This window comes from Coturnix japonica, chromosome 5 (genome assembly GCF_001577835.2).
Source record: "Coturnix japonica isolate 7356 chromosome 5, Coturnix japonica 2.1, whole genome shotgun sequence".
In the NCBI taxonomy this organism is placed as follows: Eukaryota; Metazoa; Chordata; class Aves; order Galliformes; family Phasianidae; genus Coturnix; species Coturnix japonica.
The window spans coordinates 40,987,325-41,005,131 of record NC_029520.1 but is presented as its reverse complement, the minus strand read 5'-3'; the positions used below and the strand labels follow the sequence as shown (position 1 = coordinate 41,005,131).

The following is a 17,807-nucleotide window of genomic DNA, read 5'->3' as shown; positions in this document are numbered from 1 at the left end:
ATTTTTATAGGATATTATTTAATAATCTTTCCTCAATTTTAATTTTTTTCTTCTGAAAAATGTCACACAACAATTGAAACTTTGAAAGCTGAAAATTTGAAAAGTTGAGATGATTCAACTTTTGCTGCTGAAATTTTACTAGTCATATAAGTCCTATGATATTCACTATGGCAATTGGTTAGTCCAGATACGCTTGATAGTCATAGTACAATACAAATTCATAGTAAGAAACCGTACAGCTTGGTAGGAACACCAGTGTTAACAAATTCCAGGCAACAAAATTAATTATATTTAATCAGCTTAAAAGAGAGTAAATCAAGATGTCGTGAATTTGTTTAAAATTCAGACTATTTCTAACCTTGAAATATATGCAGTATTTTCCCAACAATGCTGGAAGCACACAATAAGTTTACCTTACGATCCTACTAGAATTTGAAAGCGAAAAGCCCGACTTCTCAAATTCATTATGTTAAATAAGAACTGTCTTTTAAAGACAGACAAAGTTTATTCTTCAAAATGAATAGAATTACTACCATTTTTTGTCTCTGTTATGTTTTTGGTAGAGACCTGTATTACATGGACTCAGACAACATGGACTCAAACAAATGCAACATGCAGTTTTGATAAGTTGGTTCTGATTTCATTTTAAATGCCACAGCATACACATTTGGGGAGCTTTTAGTTTAATAGAAAAATATATAAGTGACAAGGTGAGTAAAGTTTTAGTTCATGTCCCAGTTATATCTAGGTATAACAAATGCACTAAATAAATAGCCCTACCAAGCATAAGAAATTATCAGCTCAGACTCAAACTTTGCAAAAGCACAAATGGAAAAAATCTTCCCACAGAAACTTTCTACACAGAAAAGAGGATAATCAGCAAGTATCTGCAAATGAATTTTTCCCATCCTATGTTTCCATGGAAGTGGCCAATCAGATGTATCGCTTTCTCATTTATGATTTATTTGCCAATCTCTTTTGAAAGTAGTTCTGAACTGGAAGAGAAATGGGTGAATAATTTTAAAGGATACAGTCAGAAGGCAATTCAATTCAGTTTAAAATGATTAATTATTTTGTACTTTGAAGTAAATTTCTACTCCAGCTACTGTACAAAAGGCTGCCTCTCCCACTGAAGATGTTCTTTTAAATCACAATGGGATTCAAGGCATAGGGCCAATGGGGTAAGAACATACAAAAAAAGGTACTTTGTCCAGTAAAACAAGGTTATTGTGGGTTTCAAGAGATGGGATTTTCAATTTCACAGGAATTCTTACTCTTTAGTAAGAGTATTATCCTGCAAAATATTGTCCCCTCCAGGGCACAGTGTATAGTGGAGAGGACAAGGGGAAAGTGAGCAAGTGAGCATGTGAGATAAATACAAATAAATTAAAACAAAAACAAAAACAAAGAAAAAAACAAAACAAAACAAGCCAGTCTTCCTCAAAGGCCTACAATGGTTCCTTTCAGACAGGTTAATTATAGAGAGCATATTTATAACAACAAAAACTCCACATAAATTTTATATATGCCCATAACCAACCTTCAGTTTGGTTAAGGTATGCATGTCTGCAATGAAATCCAGCACTTCCCCAACATACTGCCTCATGCACTCCATTGCTGCTGTTCCGCACTGGAACATAAAAGAAACAAGTTTAAGTACCAGCTTTCAAATAAGTCTGTGTTTTTGTCTTTGCTTCCTGTGCACTTCAACACAGGTTTGTTTTTGTCTATTTCAAATTCTTTACTTTTTAACTGAATTATTTTAATTAGAAATAGGCATTCTTTAATGTTTTTCTTCACTGTAATTTGTTCTCCTATCTGATGATATTATCAAAAGATAGCCCAGTCAGTGTAGCTTCTTTGTGCATCGTGAAATGCTCTTTATCTGTGGCAGCAATGAAAGATTAACTAATGAAACTTTCAATAATATCATTGCCATACAGCTCCTGAAATTTACAGTGGTCCAGAATCAAAGTCTGAAGAGTTTGATGAGAGTTTCACAGCTCAGTTCTTCAAGCAGCTGAGCACCTCTGCAAGTGAAACCAATCAGATGCAATTGCAGAAAACAAAATTCAGTCAGAGATACAGATGCTCTTATGTTCACATGAATCACAATGGAAAAACAGGGTAAACGATTGGCTTTGTTTATTTTCTCTGTAAGCATCATTGAAATGAACATCACTGAAATTTGTTAGGTTTTTTTTGTTTGTTGGGGTTGGTTTTTTTGTTTGTTGGTAGATTGGCTGGTTGGTTGGTTTTTTAACTAACCTGGGATATTCCCGTAGTAGTTATACAGCACTCCAGCTAGTTGTAATTTTGAAAGGAAGATGCAAGGGAGAGAAGTAATAAATCCAATTCCTATGAACTATTTCTATTTGACCATAAAGGTGTAAGCACTGAGAAGTAATCTGTGCTAGAGCAAGGAAAGCCCCAAAGGGAAAACAAAGGGATTCAACATGGCACTTGTATTCCCACAGCACAAAGTTTCACAGTCCCTTACCCAGAACAATGAAAAATGCCAGTTTGGCCTTTGGCTAGTACAAGACATGCCCAAGATGTGAACAGTACTCAGTGTAACAAAGCTGTCAGATTAAATAAAGGTTTCCAAATCAGAGAACCCTGGAGAAAATCTTCCAGAAGATAATATGGCTGACCCACAAGGTAGCATGTAATGTTCATACTTTAATCATCAAAGGTGAAGATGATTCTAGCTGAATTCCAGGGGAACTAGAAACATTCAACATTCCTCAAAATCACGTCTTTATAATTGCCTCAGTTTTAGGGTCCAAGTGACTTTAGAGGATATAAGGATGAAATCATTAAATTCAGTATCTTTCTTCTTACAGTAGCAAAGAAAACAAACAAACAAAAAAAAACAACCTGTTGCACCCCACATCATTGGCTCAGGACAAAATACTGCAAAATGTTATAGAGGGGGGAAATATTGTTCTTTGACCTTTATTTAATCATCTGCACTTTGAAACACAGAAGCTGGATGCACAAATGAATAAGAATTAGTTTTGACCACAAATTTATTAAGCCATAATTGAACTTTAGTGACTGAAATTTGAAAAACACTTAGCATTCTATTTTTAAGCAATTCGTTCAGATGGTTCTCATTTTCCTAAGTTAATATCAAGCTACCTGATGTTGAATTATACCACTTTCTGTTTTTTCAAATGCTATGCCCATCAGTTCCCTTGACAGAATAACAAACAGTGAAGAGTGGTCACTGTCAGCCCTGTCAGCATATCCTCCAACCAGTTTATGTGGAGCACTGAATAGCAGAATTATAAAAGATAAGAATTATAAAAGACCCAGACCTCTGAATAATAATGTTCCATTACAAAAAATTTCCCTCTGAGTTTCTGTTTCATTCAAGCAGTGAGCTACTTGGTTCTTTAAATTTTTTTTCTGAAGCTTTCACTTTCCTATCAGACTTTTTTACAGTAATGTCAGTCTACTTACTTAAACCAGATGTAAATTAAGACATTCAATTAGGAGGAAAGGAAAGGCATTTTTAAAGATCTACTTGAGCACAGGCTCCAGCTAAAGTTAGACATGTGACAGAAGATCACTAGCAAGAGCAAGGGAATCAGCATCATGTCCAAACTTTACAACATTAACAAAAAGGAAGAAGCCTATGAGCTACTGAATGCAACACACCTTGCCAACCACAGAAGAAATGAAAAGGAAAGAACATTCAGATGAAGCGTAATGAGCTGATAAGACATAATTTTAACAACCAAAACTCAAAGATGGATTTTGATTCAGTACTTACTCCAGGCAGAGAGGCAATCATCTGTTTATGCAAGATTGTTGATTCAGCTAGTTTAGTTCCAGCATCTGCACAGACAAACTAAGAAGAAATTAAAGATGAGTTATTCTTGAATTATTTATGGAGGAGCCTGAAGACTCCATAGCTTTATTAAGATCATTTTAGATCTCCTCTTGCTTATATTTGTTGTAATTTGCCTGTAGAGTTCTCTTCCTTTATAATCCATTTAGCTTGTTCACCATTATAAATGAATAATTTTAAAGGAAAAATCTGCCTTTAATGTGCTTCATTAACACACACATGCCGGACAGAATCAATTTAAAGAATATTATATAATATCAAATCCCTCTTTATAATCATAAGGAGGTATCTTTGCCATTCCCTGGATACAGCTCCCTTCTTTCATCCCAGATTAAAACAAAATAGAGGAAAATAAGGCAGAATGCCACATTCTTTACTATGACACTACAGTGCTTTTACTGAAGTTCTACAATGATGAATTATATGAACAGTTTTCAAACTGAGAACACATTGGTACAACATATGATAACTTTTGCATAATAAAAGCAAAAAATACCCTCAAAAACAGGCTGTTTCTGAGACAAGACCAACATCATTCTGTTACATTAGACTATCTCTACTTGGCCGAATTATGCTTTTACTTCCCTTGCTTTCTTTTTTCTATTTTTTTTTTTTTTTAATTTCAAATCCTGTGCCCCAAAATCTTTTTTGTCTACACCACTCATACATTAGATCCGCTAATATAGTTATTTAATCTTTATGCTTCAATAACACATTTGGCAACCTACAGATGATTTACTCTTGCCTAAAACTCTCATGCTAATCTCTACTTGCACTTGAGCAACTTTTGACTATTGTGATGCAAAAAGATAAGGAACGGACAAATAATTACCACATCTCTTCTTACCATTGTCTGATAAGGTACATATGGAGCATAGTGTTTAGGTGGGAATGTCTTCTGAATGAAGTGAATTAACTGTATAACATAATTATCTACATTATACTACACTTATAATCAGAGCTACAAAAATATATATATTCCTAATAATGTATAATGTATTAGGTACATGACTGCTCCAGTCAGTAATTAGCAGACCAGATCTTCACATAAATTGGAATCACTAGAATTACAGTAGCTGAAGAACTGGACAGAAATATGAGTAACCTAAACAAAACAGGTCAAGTGTACTGAACTTTAGAGGATGACTGAACAAGCAAATTCTAATAAGACTAATATAATTCTAAGTCAATAGAAATCCTGAAGATATACACTGATGAAATGTGAGTAGGAGAAAGGTACTGGGAAACAAAACACTGCACGAAGAAGCAGTTCCTATGGAAACCCATGGAACTGCAGCATGTAGATGGTGGCTTTAATTTGCTAGGACAAATAGAGGAGACAAACTTTTTTGACCATTAGCAACCAGGATATCTATTTGGGATTGGGATACGCTGGTTAAAATTCTCATACTTTGTAAAATGGGATACAGTTGTGCTCATTTTTGCACAGATGTCAACAATTACACTGAAGACACCATATAATCTGGAATAAATGTGGGTGCCAAACATACATTCCTAGAAGCTCTTTTGTCAGACAGCCTACAAGTGATCTATCATTAAAATAAAACACTTTTAGTTCCTTTATTTTGAACATTTTACTTGAATCTCAGTGTTCTGTATGCACTGTCTGTATAGAACCTTGTATGAAGGCTAACAAGTTAATGGAGAAGGCACTATGTTGAAAATGGAAACCATTTTCATTTGGTTCTGTATTACCTTTGGTACAGTTTTAAGTCCACAAAACTATATGAATTAAATAAACATTGTGGCTTGTGAAGGGCTTGAAGAATATGCCCTATGAGGAGAGAATGAAGGAACTGGGGCTGTTTAGTCTGGGGAACAGGTGGCTGAGAGAAGACCTTACTGCTCTCTTCCAATACCTGAAAAGTACGTACAGTGAGAGTGGGGTTGGTATCTTCTCACTGGTGATGGGACAAGGGGAAATCGCCTCAAGTAGTTCCAGGGTAAGTTTAAGTTGGATATCAGGAAAAACTTCTTTACAGAAAAGGTTGTTGAGCACTGGAATGGACTCCCCACAGAGGTGGCTGAATCATCATCCCTGGATGTGTTTAAAAACTGTTTGGATGTGGTGCTCAGGGACATGATTTAGTGGAGGGTTGTTAGTTAAGGTAGTATGGTTAGGTCATAGTTGGACTTGATCTTTAAGGTCTTTTCCAACCTGAGCAATTCTATGATTCTACTCTGTCATCCTCCAAGACAGACAGCCACAGGACAAAGCTATATAGTGGAGCAGTGCAACAAAGACTGACTTCTTTTGTAATCTAGGAGAAGTCAGTCAAGTCAACAAACACTAATGCACCACTATCGAGCTGCAATTCTGCACCACTAAGACAGAAAGCAGTTAGTGGTTAAGTTATTGGAATTGGTCTTGGTTGGGACTCAAAATAGAAGTCTGTGATTAACAATTAAAAAAGCAAACTGCCAGAGCCTGAAATGTATGTATTTCAAAAAAATGCTGACATTGCTGGTACTTTCAGTAACCATGTCGGACTTGTAAACTCTTTTTGCTGGATTTGGGCTGAGATAAAATCCAGATGAGAATAACACGAGGTAGATCTCCTGTACCTGGACCAACAGCAATAGATTCATGTCTGGTAATGGTGATTTTAACTTCAGTGCCTGCAGTAACTCCAATATGACGCTGCGCGTCAAGTAGAATTTGTCCCTTTCCTGCAAAAGAAGAACAAAGTACTATGAATGTTCTGAAATTCACTGGCACTCACCAGTAAACTAAAGCAATACTTTTCATCTAAATTCAAAAATATAAAAGCTATAGAAGTGTAGTTTTTGTTACTATCTTACAAAATTCCACATTTTTGAAATTCTAAAGTTCTTATCAATGAGAATAATTTTTGCTGTAGAAGAATTTAATATTTCATACATGACAGGTATTATAAGACAGTCAGATAGCAAAGGCAAGCAGGGTAGATATCACTGCTTACTTCCTTATAGACAGAAAAAGGCAAGTAGTAAGGATTGGCACAGCAAAACAAAACTGGCAATAGTCTTTAGCACCATTCTCTCACTAAACTTGCCAGAGGTATTCTAGATTTTATCATATATATTTTTGTTGTCATTCCCCATTAAAATAAGGTTGTATGCGGTAAGACAGTTTTAACACTGATTTTCATTCATTAGGCTAGCAGTACTTTTCCACTTACACAATAAATACCATTTTGGCTACAGCTGCTACAACAGAAACATTTTAAAACACATGGTGAAAAATCAGCCAATGGAAATTAGAACACAGAAGCCTAAGAATAGAGCAGTAGAGCTGAAACAGCAAGGCGGTTCAAGAGATAAGAGCAGTTTGTTGCGTATCTTACTTTGACATTCTCTTACTTCATAAGATAAGATAAAAATGTGAAACAAATCCATAGCCTATTAGTGACCTCCACAACTCAAAACCTTTGATCAGCAAAGAGACTTACACTGAGCTCTCTTTCAAGTGGAACATAAAAAAATATAAAAATATTTTCTAATAAAGAGTGTTCCAAAATGTGTTTATGATATTAAGTTTATTAGCTTTTGTCTTCTTTATCTCAAGCACCTGCCTGCTCACTTGAGTAAGTTAAACTTCTAACTTTTCATTTAGGAAGGGCCTCAGTTCCTCTGTGTCATTTGCAAAATGGAATAACACTCTTTTCTTCTTCAAGGAAAGATTGTAAGGTTTAGTATGTGAAGCTCATTTCCAGCTGCATGCAGTAGCAAATGCAAATTAAAATGAAAGGAGGTGGAGGATACGAGTAGCTGGACGACTGAGCTTTCATTAGTGCAGACCGAGAAGCCAGTCACCACTGTTCCTCAGAAAGATGATGTCACCACACTGTATTTGGATAATACAAAGCCAATCAAGTGCCTCCCACAGCATCCACGTGTCTTTCAATGAAAACAGATTTTAAATATCAGCCTTTGATTTGGAAAAAGGCACTAAAACAGCAGAACGGTATGTCTGTCATGGAGATTATGATGCCAGTCTGTGAATGAAAGACCTGACTTCAAGTTCCTGTATTGCCCTAAACAAGTAGAACTTTAATTTTCAACCTCAGTTCTTCCACAATTTCAACAGTAAAACCTTACTGTGTACAGTTTAGTGGAATACTGCATTTACTTAAGAGTATATTAGTAACAACAGTATGTAACATTAAGTTTAGAATGAAGCTTCAGTAGCTGTGTGAGATAAGAAAGCCAAAAAGTATCCCTAAGAGACCTGAGAGGAAAACTGAAGATGAGATGATAACAATAAAAAAAGAGATACTACGCTCAACTGAGAGTTCTAAAAGCATTGGAAAAAAAACAAAACAAAACAAAAAACAAATTGCTGAGCTGGAACAGAATCTCAGACAAGAACATATATCAGACTGATGTGAGTCTTCAGACTCAAAGATATCAAGATATTTCTGCCACGAGGTATTAGGAAACTGCTGATGATTAAGAAACAAAAAAGATCTGGACTGGTCAGGAGTATTGCTCTCTTCAAAGTACATGTTGAAGTGGTCTGCTACTAGAGGAGACAAAATTCCTTCATAGTACAGCTGGAAGTTGTTCTGTGAAGTTTTGTTTGAGTCGGTAAAAACTAACAATTAATTCTAAACAATTGTAATGCTCACAAATTATTTTCCTTCTGCAACTGGATTCTACATGGTACTTTATCACAAACAGCACTATTTGGTTACAGAATGTCCACTGCAGAGAAACAGAGAGTGCAACTAACTTGTTTTTTTCTAAAAATATTCATTAATTTGTTATTTCTAATGTAAAACCACGGCACGTTTTCACCAATAACTTGGATAATGTACCATGAGGTTCCACTAAATTAAGCATTCTGTGGACAAAACTTTCAGGAGAACATTCACTAATGATTCCACTTATGGGTCACCAGGTTGCATGAAACTAAATCAAGAAGGAGCTTTTACCAAGTGTTATAATCCTAGCTTACTGCATGCAATCAAGATACAATACAGTTATAGAATACTGAACCAGGGAGCATGCAAGAAAAACACTAGGTTGTTTAATATCATGTTTTAATAAAATTCTATTTAAATAACTGAAACTGCAGAGGCAGTGTGAGGGGAGTGAAACGCTTCCTGTATTTCGCTGTTTGTTTTAGAAGGCATACATAAAATTGCCTCATCACATCTCAGACCTTTCTTTTCTACACAGCTTAGAGCTATGCACACCAAATGAGATACCTAATACAGAATAAAATAGGATCCTAATTGGTGGAGTCTTTTGCTTTAATAGCAGTCTGTTGCCTCCCCTCACAGCTTGGCTCTCAAGTGGTACTATCAGGAATGCTTTGCACAAAGCATGTGGCTAAATCTATGCACTAGGAAATACATGATTATACAGACTGTCATGCATGAATACCAAATGTCATCTCTAAGAGCTGAAAATTTTCAAATGCTATGAAATAACATCAAAACTTCTTTTCTGACCAATGCTTTCAGTTGGTTCCCTTTATCTATACTGGGAATGTGTAATTCAGTATTATTAATAGGCGCAGCATCATTATCGCTACTTGATTAGCCAAACTACATTAAAACCTGTTGACATGTCTGAAACTTGACACTGATTTAATCTTCACTTACAAATATCCTACTTGAAGGCAGCAGGGCTTTGTCTGTCCTATTTTCAGTGGTCTCTAATGGAAGATATAGTCTCATGGTTACCTTAGTGAAGGCTCGGTAGCACAAACCACACAGCTCCACCAGGTAGGCCAGAGTGAAGACAGCATTCTGAATGACAAAACTTAGTAACTTTGAAAAAGGCTCCAGGAGACTCTGCAATGACATGATTTAGGGCAGTTAATAACTGGTTGCTCAGCAAAACAAAAAGCATTCCAGCTCAGAAATATCTGAATGGAACACCATCATTACCATTAGTACAGAAATAATTTTGCTGTGATTTACACTGCTTCAGTCAAATGGCTGTTCTATCAACCAAATGACTTCATGCTTGTAAAAAGTCGGAAGAACAAGAATTTTAAAGTTTCTTCTCAAATACAATGTTTATGAGACATCAGAGATTCTACAGTGTTTATGCAGGAAAACCTTGCTGATCTCAGAGGAACTGTACTAGTGAGAACTGCAGAATTGGCCTCTGAGGAAGTTCATTCCCATCTTTTTTTTTTAGTGGAGACTATCAGATCTTTAAGATATACACTCACACCCACAAAGGAATGCAATCCCATCCAAACTTCATTGTAACTTGGATTCCAAAGCTCTTAGCATTCTCCACCGAGTATCAGATTGCACAATTTTATGCTTACGTACAATGTTTTCCTAGCTAGTTGATAAGAACACAATTGCAGAATAATACAGGTTGGTTGAACATGAGGCAACAGAGTGTTCTTGAAACTTACCCTGGTGGCACTAGTGGTGGGTATCTTCAGCAAGCAAATCATTATCCTTAAACTAGAATCTAAAGAACACTGTGGATATTTTGAAGGGGGAAAAAAATGTTAGTATCTTTCTGTATACATCTCTTAGTGGTGGCAGCTATTAATAAGCTACAAGTGAAGTCTGAAAAATGATCTTTGATCACTGATTTTTAGTTACTTTGCCTCAATTTACCTATTTATGAACATAGAATCATACTCCCTCAATGGTAACATACTACCTCGAGTCTCAAGAGAACTTCACAGAAGTGCTGGTTTTAGAAAGTTACATTTACCTTCTGTATTACAAAAATCTCCTTGAAATTGGATTTAAAAGCAGAGTGAAGTAGCACCATCTACCTCAATTCTGTGATTGTCCTGGACTACGATGTTTTCCTGTACAATGAGATAGTGCTGCACCCCATGATATTAGAATAAGTTCTGGCAATAGCTGCTCCAGAGACCTCACTAAATATGTTCCCTAAGGTGTAACTGATTTTTCTTCTGTGAAAATCACACAGGTTGCAACAGCGAATGGGAATTTTGAAGATCTGTCTTTTGTCTCACCTTGTCCCAGGTGCAAACATCTAGAAGAACAAAGAGTCACATATGACCCTGGAGGAAGGAACAGGTGATTGTTTTACTTGTACCACTATTGATACTTCCCATGAATAAAGGGAAATCATAGTAAGCACACCATCTAAATGGACAGAACCAAGGAATTTAATGTTTCATATAGCTTGAGAGTGACACAATTTAAAAGATAAGTCACAAAGCTAGATGTTGGATCCTTCAGCTCACATTCATCAACATGACTTTGCACAGAAGAAATTATTTCTTGGTCCATTCATGCTGTGAGAAATTAAGTACACGGAAAGTGTAAAGGGAAAAAGTAACTAACAAAGAGTGAAAGAGTACTCTCTACTCAGAGTTGTTATTGTTTCTTGTAGAAGAAATATTATTAGATAGATTGGGAGCACAATAAATTTAGTCCTCTGTAAATGTTAGTTGCATCATTAGAAAATGTTCTCAACTCTGGTTCTCATCCATAGCTTTCTCACTGTTTCTGTACATCCGGACCAATGGTATTAAAGCTCATTTCAAATGTCGATATCATACCTTAAGTGGCAAAACACAAGGGAGTTTGGTAAGGAAGGTCTGAAACTGATTACTAATTGTAGTCCAAAGGTTGCTGGGAGAATCCATTGGCAAGGCTTCCATAAAGGTAGCAATATTTTCCAAACAGCGTAGCATCGCACCCCCTGCTGGTAAATTCTTTTTGTTATTTAAACCCTGGGAAACAAAATGACAACTATAAACAAATGGAAACACAAAAACATGTCTGCTTAAACAGTATTTGGAATTTCAAATTTAATTTTCAATTTTCATATTTACTTACATCTTGTATAGTACTAATGATAAAATGTTGTCTGAAGAATTTGACCTGAGTATGTTAAGTCAAGTTCATCTCCTAAATTACTGACCAAGAGATTTCAAAAGCTTAAGACGCTGAACTTTGAGAGAAAATTTTATACACAAGGTCCTAACTCATATGCTGCTTATATTGTCATGGCAGGAAAGTATTAACCAGTAGCTTGTCCATATTTTCCTTTGGCTAATTTTAAAGAAGACATTAATATTCAGTAAGCAATGCTCAATTTTTTGGCTCATGTACTAAGGACAGGACTGGAAATATGTAAATTGTTTTAAAGTTCTGTCAGAATCTTTGTTTGAAGGACCCCCCCCCCAATGTTCTTGAAACAGCAGGAGGAGAATGGGAGTGACTAGTACTAGTGGGATGCTAAAAGTTACAATAGAAACAAGCCAAGAGCACAGAAGGAAGTTGGTGAAAAGCAGGCAAAAGTTCTTTGGATTATTTAGTGAAAGTGTCATCAGACACAGATGGGAAGGCCAGTATAGGAGGATAAATATTTCTGAAAAACCAGAAATAGTGCTGGGAAAGAGATGGTCTAAGCTGCTAAGGAGTAAGACGGCTCCAAGAGCTGGCCTGCGGAAAAGAAAAACAAATAAAAGCTATCAGTGAGAATAAAACCCAGAAGAAACATGGTGAGGATCCTGCTTCCAGTAAAACAAACAATCAAACAAAAATTCACATTGCTTCTTGTGATACAAGTTTGAACTCCTAATCCATGAGGAGAGGAAGAGTTTGATAATGCCTAATAAAGCCAGCTATATTAATAGAGAGGAAAAGCCAACATACCTCTAATAGCTGACTCAGAGCAGCGATAGAACTCAGTTCACTGAAGTCCATAAGGGATGTGGCTAAGGTCCGTAAGAAACTTCCATCTGAAATTGAAATTATATTTTTTCACTGGATGTTCATAAGGGAGTAATTGTAGGGGTCAGAAATGTACTTTGGTGCTGTAGTTCACCTTTAATATTGCTCTGGAAGAGCTGGGGGAAGATGCCATTGGGAGCCAGCTGATGGAACACACAGCGGAGGAACTGCTTGGCCACACCTGCAGCATTTCCAGGGATCATCATGCTGAAACGAAAGGAAGGAAAAGAAAGTACAGAAGTAGTCTTGCAGACAAAACACTGGTTTAACCTGAAAACATAGTGATAATAAGACCCTATTTTTTAAATTAAAAAAGTGTTTAGTTATGAGAAAGACATAAGCAGAACTTTCCTGACTCAAAACAATAATTAATTATACTTTAGTAACTCAGGCCAACTATTCAGAGATGGAATAGTTGTGTACACATCGCTAAAGTATTTGTCTCAAAAGTAACTGCATTTTTCCTTATTCTCCACATATTTTTGCTTGTTAGTTTGTCAGGATTTGGAATACAATCCTGCTCTCACCTTGTGGATTTCAGTGGCACAGATTCTTGGTTTTATCATAAAACACATGAGAAATAGGTAAAAGTGCACATTACAATATTAATTTAACTCTGGCAGTATCCTTCAGGAGCTTAAATACTTCCTAATCTCTCACAAATTGGATGGTTTTGTTAAAAAAAACAACCAACATGTTATCTATTTATTCATAAACTGCACTTCTTAGCACTTTTTGCAGATTTTCAAAATGAATTTATCCTATTCAGCATCTTTTTTAAGTGATGAAACATCATTAAGAGGGGTTCTCCATGGCTGAGGATGATTCACTTCACCTCACTTCATTGAATACATAAAGACAGTTTATCAAGACAAATACCGAGCAAACACTGAACAAGCAAGAACAATCTGCACTGAAATCCTGGAAATCAGGAGGCATCTTTAAATGAATCTAATTAAATTCAAATCTGAATATTACTTTTGCTTTTGCTACATATGAACACAAGTTCCAGTTCATCTTCAGAAGACAAAAAATATTTGAATGAAATGAAAAGGATGAGTTTTTCCTCTTACTTAGAAACTTAAAAAGGAGAAGAGAGAGAGATGAGGGAGAGAGAGAGTGAGTAAGGAGAGACAGGAAAGACAGGAGGAGAGAGAGGAGTTAGAAAGGTTACATTTAATTGTTTTCATGGCCAGGGAGGAAAATGCTTTAAATTCATTGCTTGATTTTGGATAAAGTATCTTTTGCTACTATACCTTTCTGCTTGATTAGAGAAACTGGTACTTGATGCCAACCTGCAATAAAAATAACAGTAATTGAAGCTCATATGCTTTTATGCTTTTTTGTGCTCCATTTTGAATAAAGTCAGTAGATTATCTAGTTAAATAATAATAATAATGATAAAAGTTTTATAGAATATTTAAAATGCTATCAGAAATATCTCCTGAAGTGCTCTTAAATTCACACAAATCATACTGGAACAACATCTAAACTCTAACCAGTTCTGCAATGTCACAAACACTTCCCAGACTTGAAGAAAATTCTACTTTCCTTCCTGTTCCAGAATGATGGTAATGAAGTGAAAACTGCTGTCACATACATATCTAGAACAATTACTAATCTAAAAGGATGTAGCAAAGAATAAACTTTGCCAGAAGCTGAGTACTGGTTGAATTGTTTCAGACTAACACAGCAGCATAGACTGAGACAAACTTCTCCATGTAGCAATCTGAAGTGAGGCTTCTGGAATAAATGAAGCATCAGTTTACCTTAAAGTACACGCAGATTTCTGCAGAATTTGGTGGCACTACTCATATACCAATACACATCACAGCTATTCCCAAAAATCTACTGAATGTTCAAAAACAAAAGTATAACAGTTTTCCTCAGAAGGAAATCAAAGTCCTATGCAAAGTTTCTCCCCTTCACCTGAATACTATAATGCACGCATGTTGAAGAGGAGTGTTGTTTTTATTTGTTTGTTTTACAATAAACAAAACATTTAGATTCTAATTTCCAAATGGAAAAACATCATGAGACATGAACTACATTAAATACTTGGGAACATCTAAAGCTTTTTCAAAATTAACAGCTTGTGTGTGTTTATCACTACCACTCTAAATATTATTTGAACAAACTCTCATCACCATCTCACTTGTTACCTCATTACTTACGTTCAATGCAATTCCTTTCTAGATAGCCACTTACTGCACTTAGAATTTGCCAGAAAAGGCAGCTAGTAGGAACAACATGGGACTTTTACCAAAAATACTCCATGCTGCATGCCATCTGCTGCTTTAAAAACTCAGCTTCCTCCAAAGATGCAGCATTCCTTCTTCAAAGCATAGAAAAAGTTAAACCACTCAGCCCTCATCCCTGTTAATTTATCTTCCAGTTGATTCACTGTCTACGGCTTCTTAATGAGTGTTAGTTCTGTATTTACAAGAATCACACAGAATGGAAATCATCTGCCTAGATTAGAAATTTTGCATTCACCAGAGTTCATTAGCAGTGATTAATGAAAATGAAGGGCTTAATAGTAGCTTTTGTTCAAATGGAAGCAGGAGATGAGGAGGCAGGGCTGTAAAGAGCCATATGCTTGCATAAGTCAGTCAAGCAACTTCATACACTGAAAGTAATGTGGAGAGGAGAGCCATGCCATTTCTGCATGCATAGTGCTGCTCAGAAGTTTGTTCTGAACCACGTAGAATGCATCACTCCCACATCTTAGGCAACAAGTTGTGGAAGCAGCTGATGCAGCAATGACAAGTACTACAATATAATGGTGCACTTGAGTTATCCAGTGCATAGTAGGTAAAAGTCACAACAGAAAAACAGCAGAGACACCAAACATTTAAGACATTATCAAAGATAACCTGATTGAGCAGCTGGTTAGGAAGCCAATGTGCAAATCTTTAGATTTAATAAGCAAACAAAATATGGTTGAGGAACCTGAAATGTTCTTCAAGTAGGCAGAACCAGATGCTATATATAGCTTCACATAATGAAGTTTACGTAACCTCAATTGCAGGCACAAAATTCTTTCAATCATATAGAAACAAGGTCAGTCCTGAATTTACCTTCCAACAGACTGCATGATGTCCAACAGTAGAGGAGCAGCCAAGTCTGGACTAAGGTGAATGAAGGTTGAGAGCACAACAATTGCAAGGCCTAGTGTTTCTTCATCATATTCTTCAAGAATTGCTCCACAATCATGGCATCTGCAAGGAACAGTAAAACAGACATTGAGAAATTCAAAACAATGCATGCAGACATATTTATGTCTTTTTAAAGTACTAAAATTTAGTACTTTCTATTCAGAATTCCTTTAGTAAAAAATGTAATTGTGATCTAAAATTTCCTTAAGTCCGTAGCTTTCAAATATTAATAAAGGTTTCCACTAGTTGCTCTGGCTGTTTCTACACTGACAAAGGAAGATCACAATGTAAGTCTAAGTTTTGAATCCTACATCCTCCAATGCTTAGCTACTTCTCTCACTCTGTATTGGACTGCTTCAGTTTGCTAGCTTATCTCAGCCCAGTAGGATAGTTTGCTCAGTTTGATCAATCAGTTGCTAATGACTCCAACAGATTGGGATACTTTAACCTAACTGAATTGTACAGGCAATTTTCTGGACTTTGTCACTAAACAGAAGGAAAATATGCCAACAAAGTAATGAAAAATCAAGCTCAACTGGTCTACATGTTATTAGGTGTTGATGCTAGAGCTTTGGAGAATTGACCAAAGGATGTGTCAAATACAATCCTAACTTTGGGGATCCTTCACTGTGTCACACTGTAAGGTCTGCTTCCAGTCACAGCCTACTCAGTGGCCTTAACCAGTGATCACCCAGATAGATCTGTCTACTGGACTGAGCACAGTCAGCAACTTACAGTTTCTATTCATAGTTTTTCAGTAATTCAGCACATAGCTTCCCCTTCATGTACATACAGCAGCCTGAACTGTAATCTCACCAGTGCAAGCTCACGGATAACCCACTGAGTTAGAAACACATCTTATGGGCAGCGTTTTGAAATTTTTTAACTTAGAGTAAAATACATTAATTAATTCAAAAAAGATACCATACAGTTAAGAGACTGAAAGTAAACTTTATTTCTGTTACATATATTTATATTTAATTTGATCTATATGAGGCTTAAATAGTTTTTTGAAAGAAGCAGAAAATGAACTTACTTGTCAGTCATCACAGTGGGCTGGTCATCAGCAAATTCTTCTGGTGCAGGTACAAACATACTGACTATACTGGGCGCAGATAACAAGCTAGATTTTGTGGCACCTTTAGGCAATAAGGAACAATAAAAACAGAAAAGCAAAAGAAAATCACTAAGCAGAATCCCAAACAGCATTGACCTGACGATCAGGCTCGTAAGGAAGAGCCATACTGTGCACAGAAGAAATATGTATGTCAACAAAAGGATATAGCACGTTCCTCTAATTAACTATAACTATCAAATAAAAACAGATATATCCTTGAAAAAAAAGATAACAAAGAAAACAAATCCTGGGAAGTGCAGGTATTGGTGTAACTATTCATGTTTAGGAAGACAGGATAATTCTACAGGTTGTATTAGACTGGAAGAAGATTTGCTTCCTTCCCTCATACTTTCAGGGAATCACCTTCTCACCATTCTTAATGATGCAAAGAAGTAAAAAAAGTTTGTATACCTGACCACTGTGTCATCAGCTTATTCACAGCATCCCTAACAGAGGCATGAGGGAAAAATCAAACAAGGGACAGTTGGAAGAAATAATTTATAAGAACTTGAGAAACACTGAAAGCATTGGACAGCCGTTAATTAGAAATGCTTTCCACTGAAATTCTTCACAAGCATCTTCATTCTTCAAAACGTAGTTTTCCAGCTGGGAGCCTAGAGGTAGCATAACTTTGCCAATATATGAGGTTCCTTTAGCACTAGGGAAATTGTGCACAGCTGTTTTCAGACAGATGCTTACTTAAAATGAAAAGTTGCGTATAAGGGAAAATTCAATCTTTTCTTGTTTACATTCTTTTTTCCAGAATTAGACCAGTACAAGGTAGCCTGAGAGTCTAACCAGTATGATAGTCTTCCCCCTCAATCCCTTTGTTTCCATTAAGCATTAATGATAAGCAGGAAAGAAAAAAGAAAAGAAAAAAAGCAGAGGTGGTAGGACTCCAGCTACTCTAGTTGCAAAGAAAACCTCAGGATGGTGAATGCAATGTTATCAGGCACATGGATAAGCCATCAGAA

General features: G+C 36.1%; 1 protein-coding gene across 9 annotated transcripts in view; it reads right to left on the bottom strand.

The window, feature by feature from the left end:
- The window catches only part of UNC79 (unc-79 homolog, NALCN channel complex subunit), an 85,381-nt gene that overhangs the window by 11,897 nt on the left and 55,677 nt on the right, over positions 1–17,807 (bottom strand). For all 9 annotated transcript variants that reach the window (XM_015865399.2, XM_015865402.2, XM_015865403.2 and 6 more), the window contains 11 exons: positions 16,753–16,855; positions 15,639–15,779; positions 13,815–13,853; positions 12,653–12,765; positions 12,481–12,566; positions 11,379–11,552; positions 10,245–10,313; positions 9,553–9,663; positions 6,446–6,550; positions 3,782–3,859; positions 1,541–1,630 (listed from right to left, as the gene is read on the bottom strand). In XM_015865399.2, coding sequence (XP_015720885.1) covers positions 1,541–1,630; positions 3,782–3,859; positions 6,446–6,550; positions 9,553–9,663; positions 10,245–10,313; positions 11,379–11,552; positions 12,481–12,566; positions 12,653–12,765; positions 13,815–13,853; positions 15,639–15,779; positions 16,753–16,855 — 1,109 coding nt within the window. The remainder of the gene's footprint in view (positions 1–1,540; positions 1,631–3,781; positions 3,860–6,445; positions 6,551–9,552; positions 9,664–10,244; positions 10,314–11,378; positions 11,553–12,480; positions 12,567–12,652; positions 12,766–13,814; positions 13,854–15,638; positions 15,780–16,752; positions 16,856–17,807) is intronic.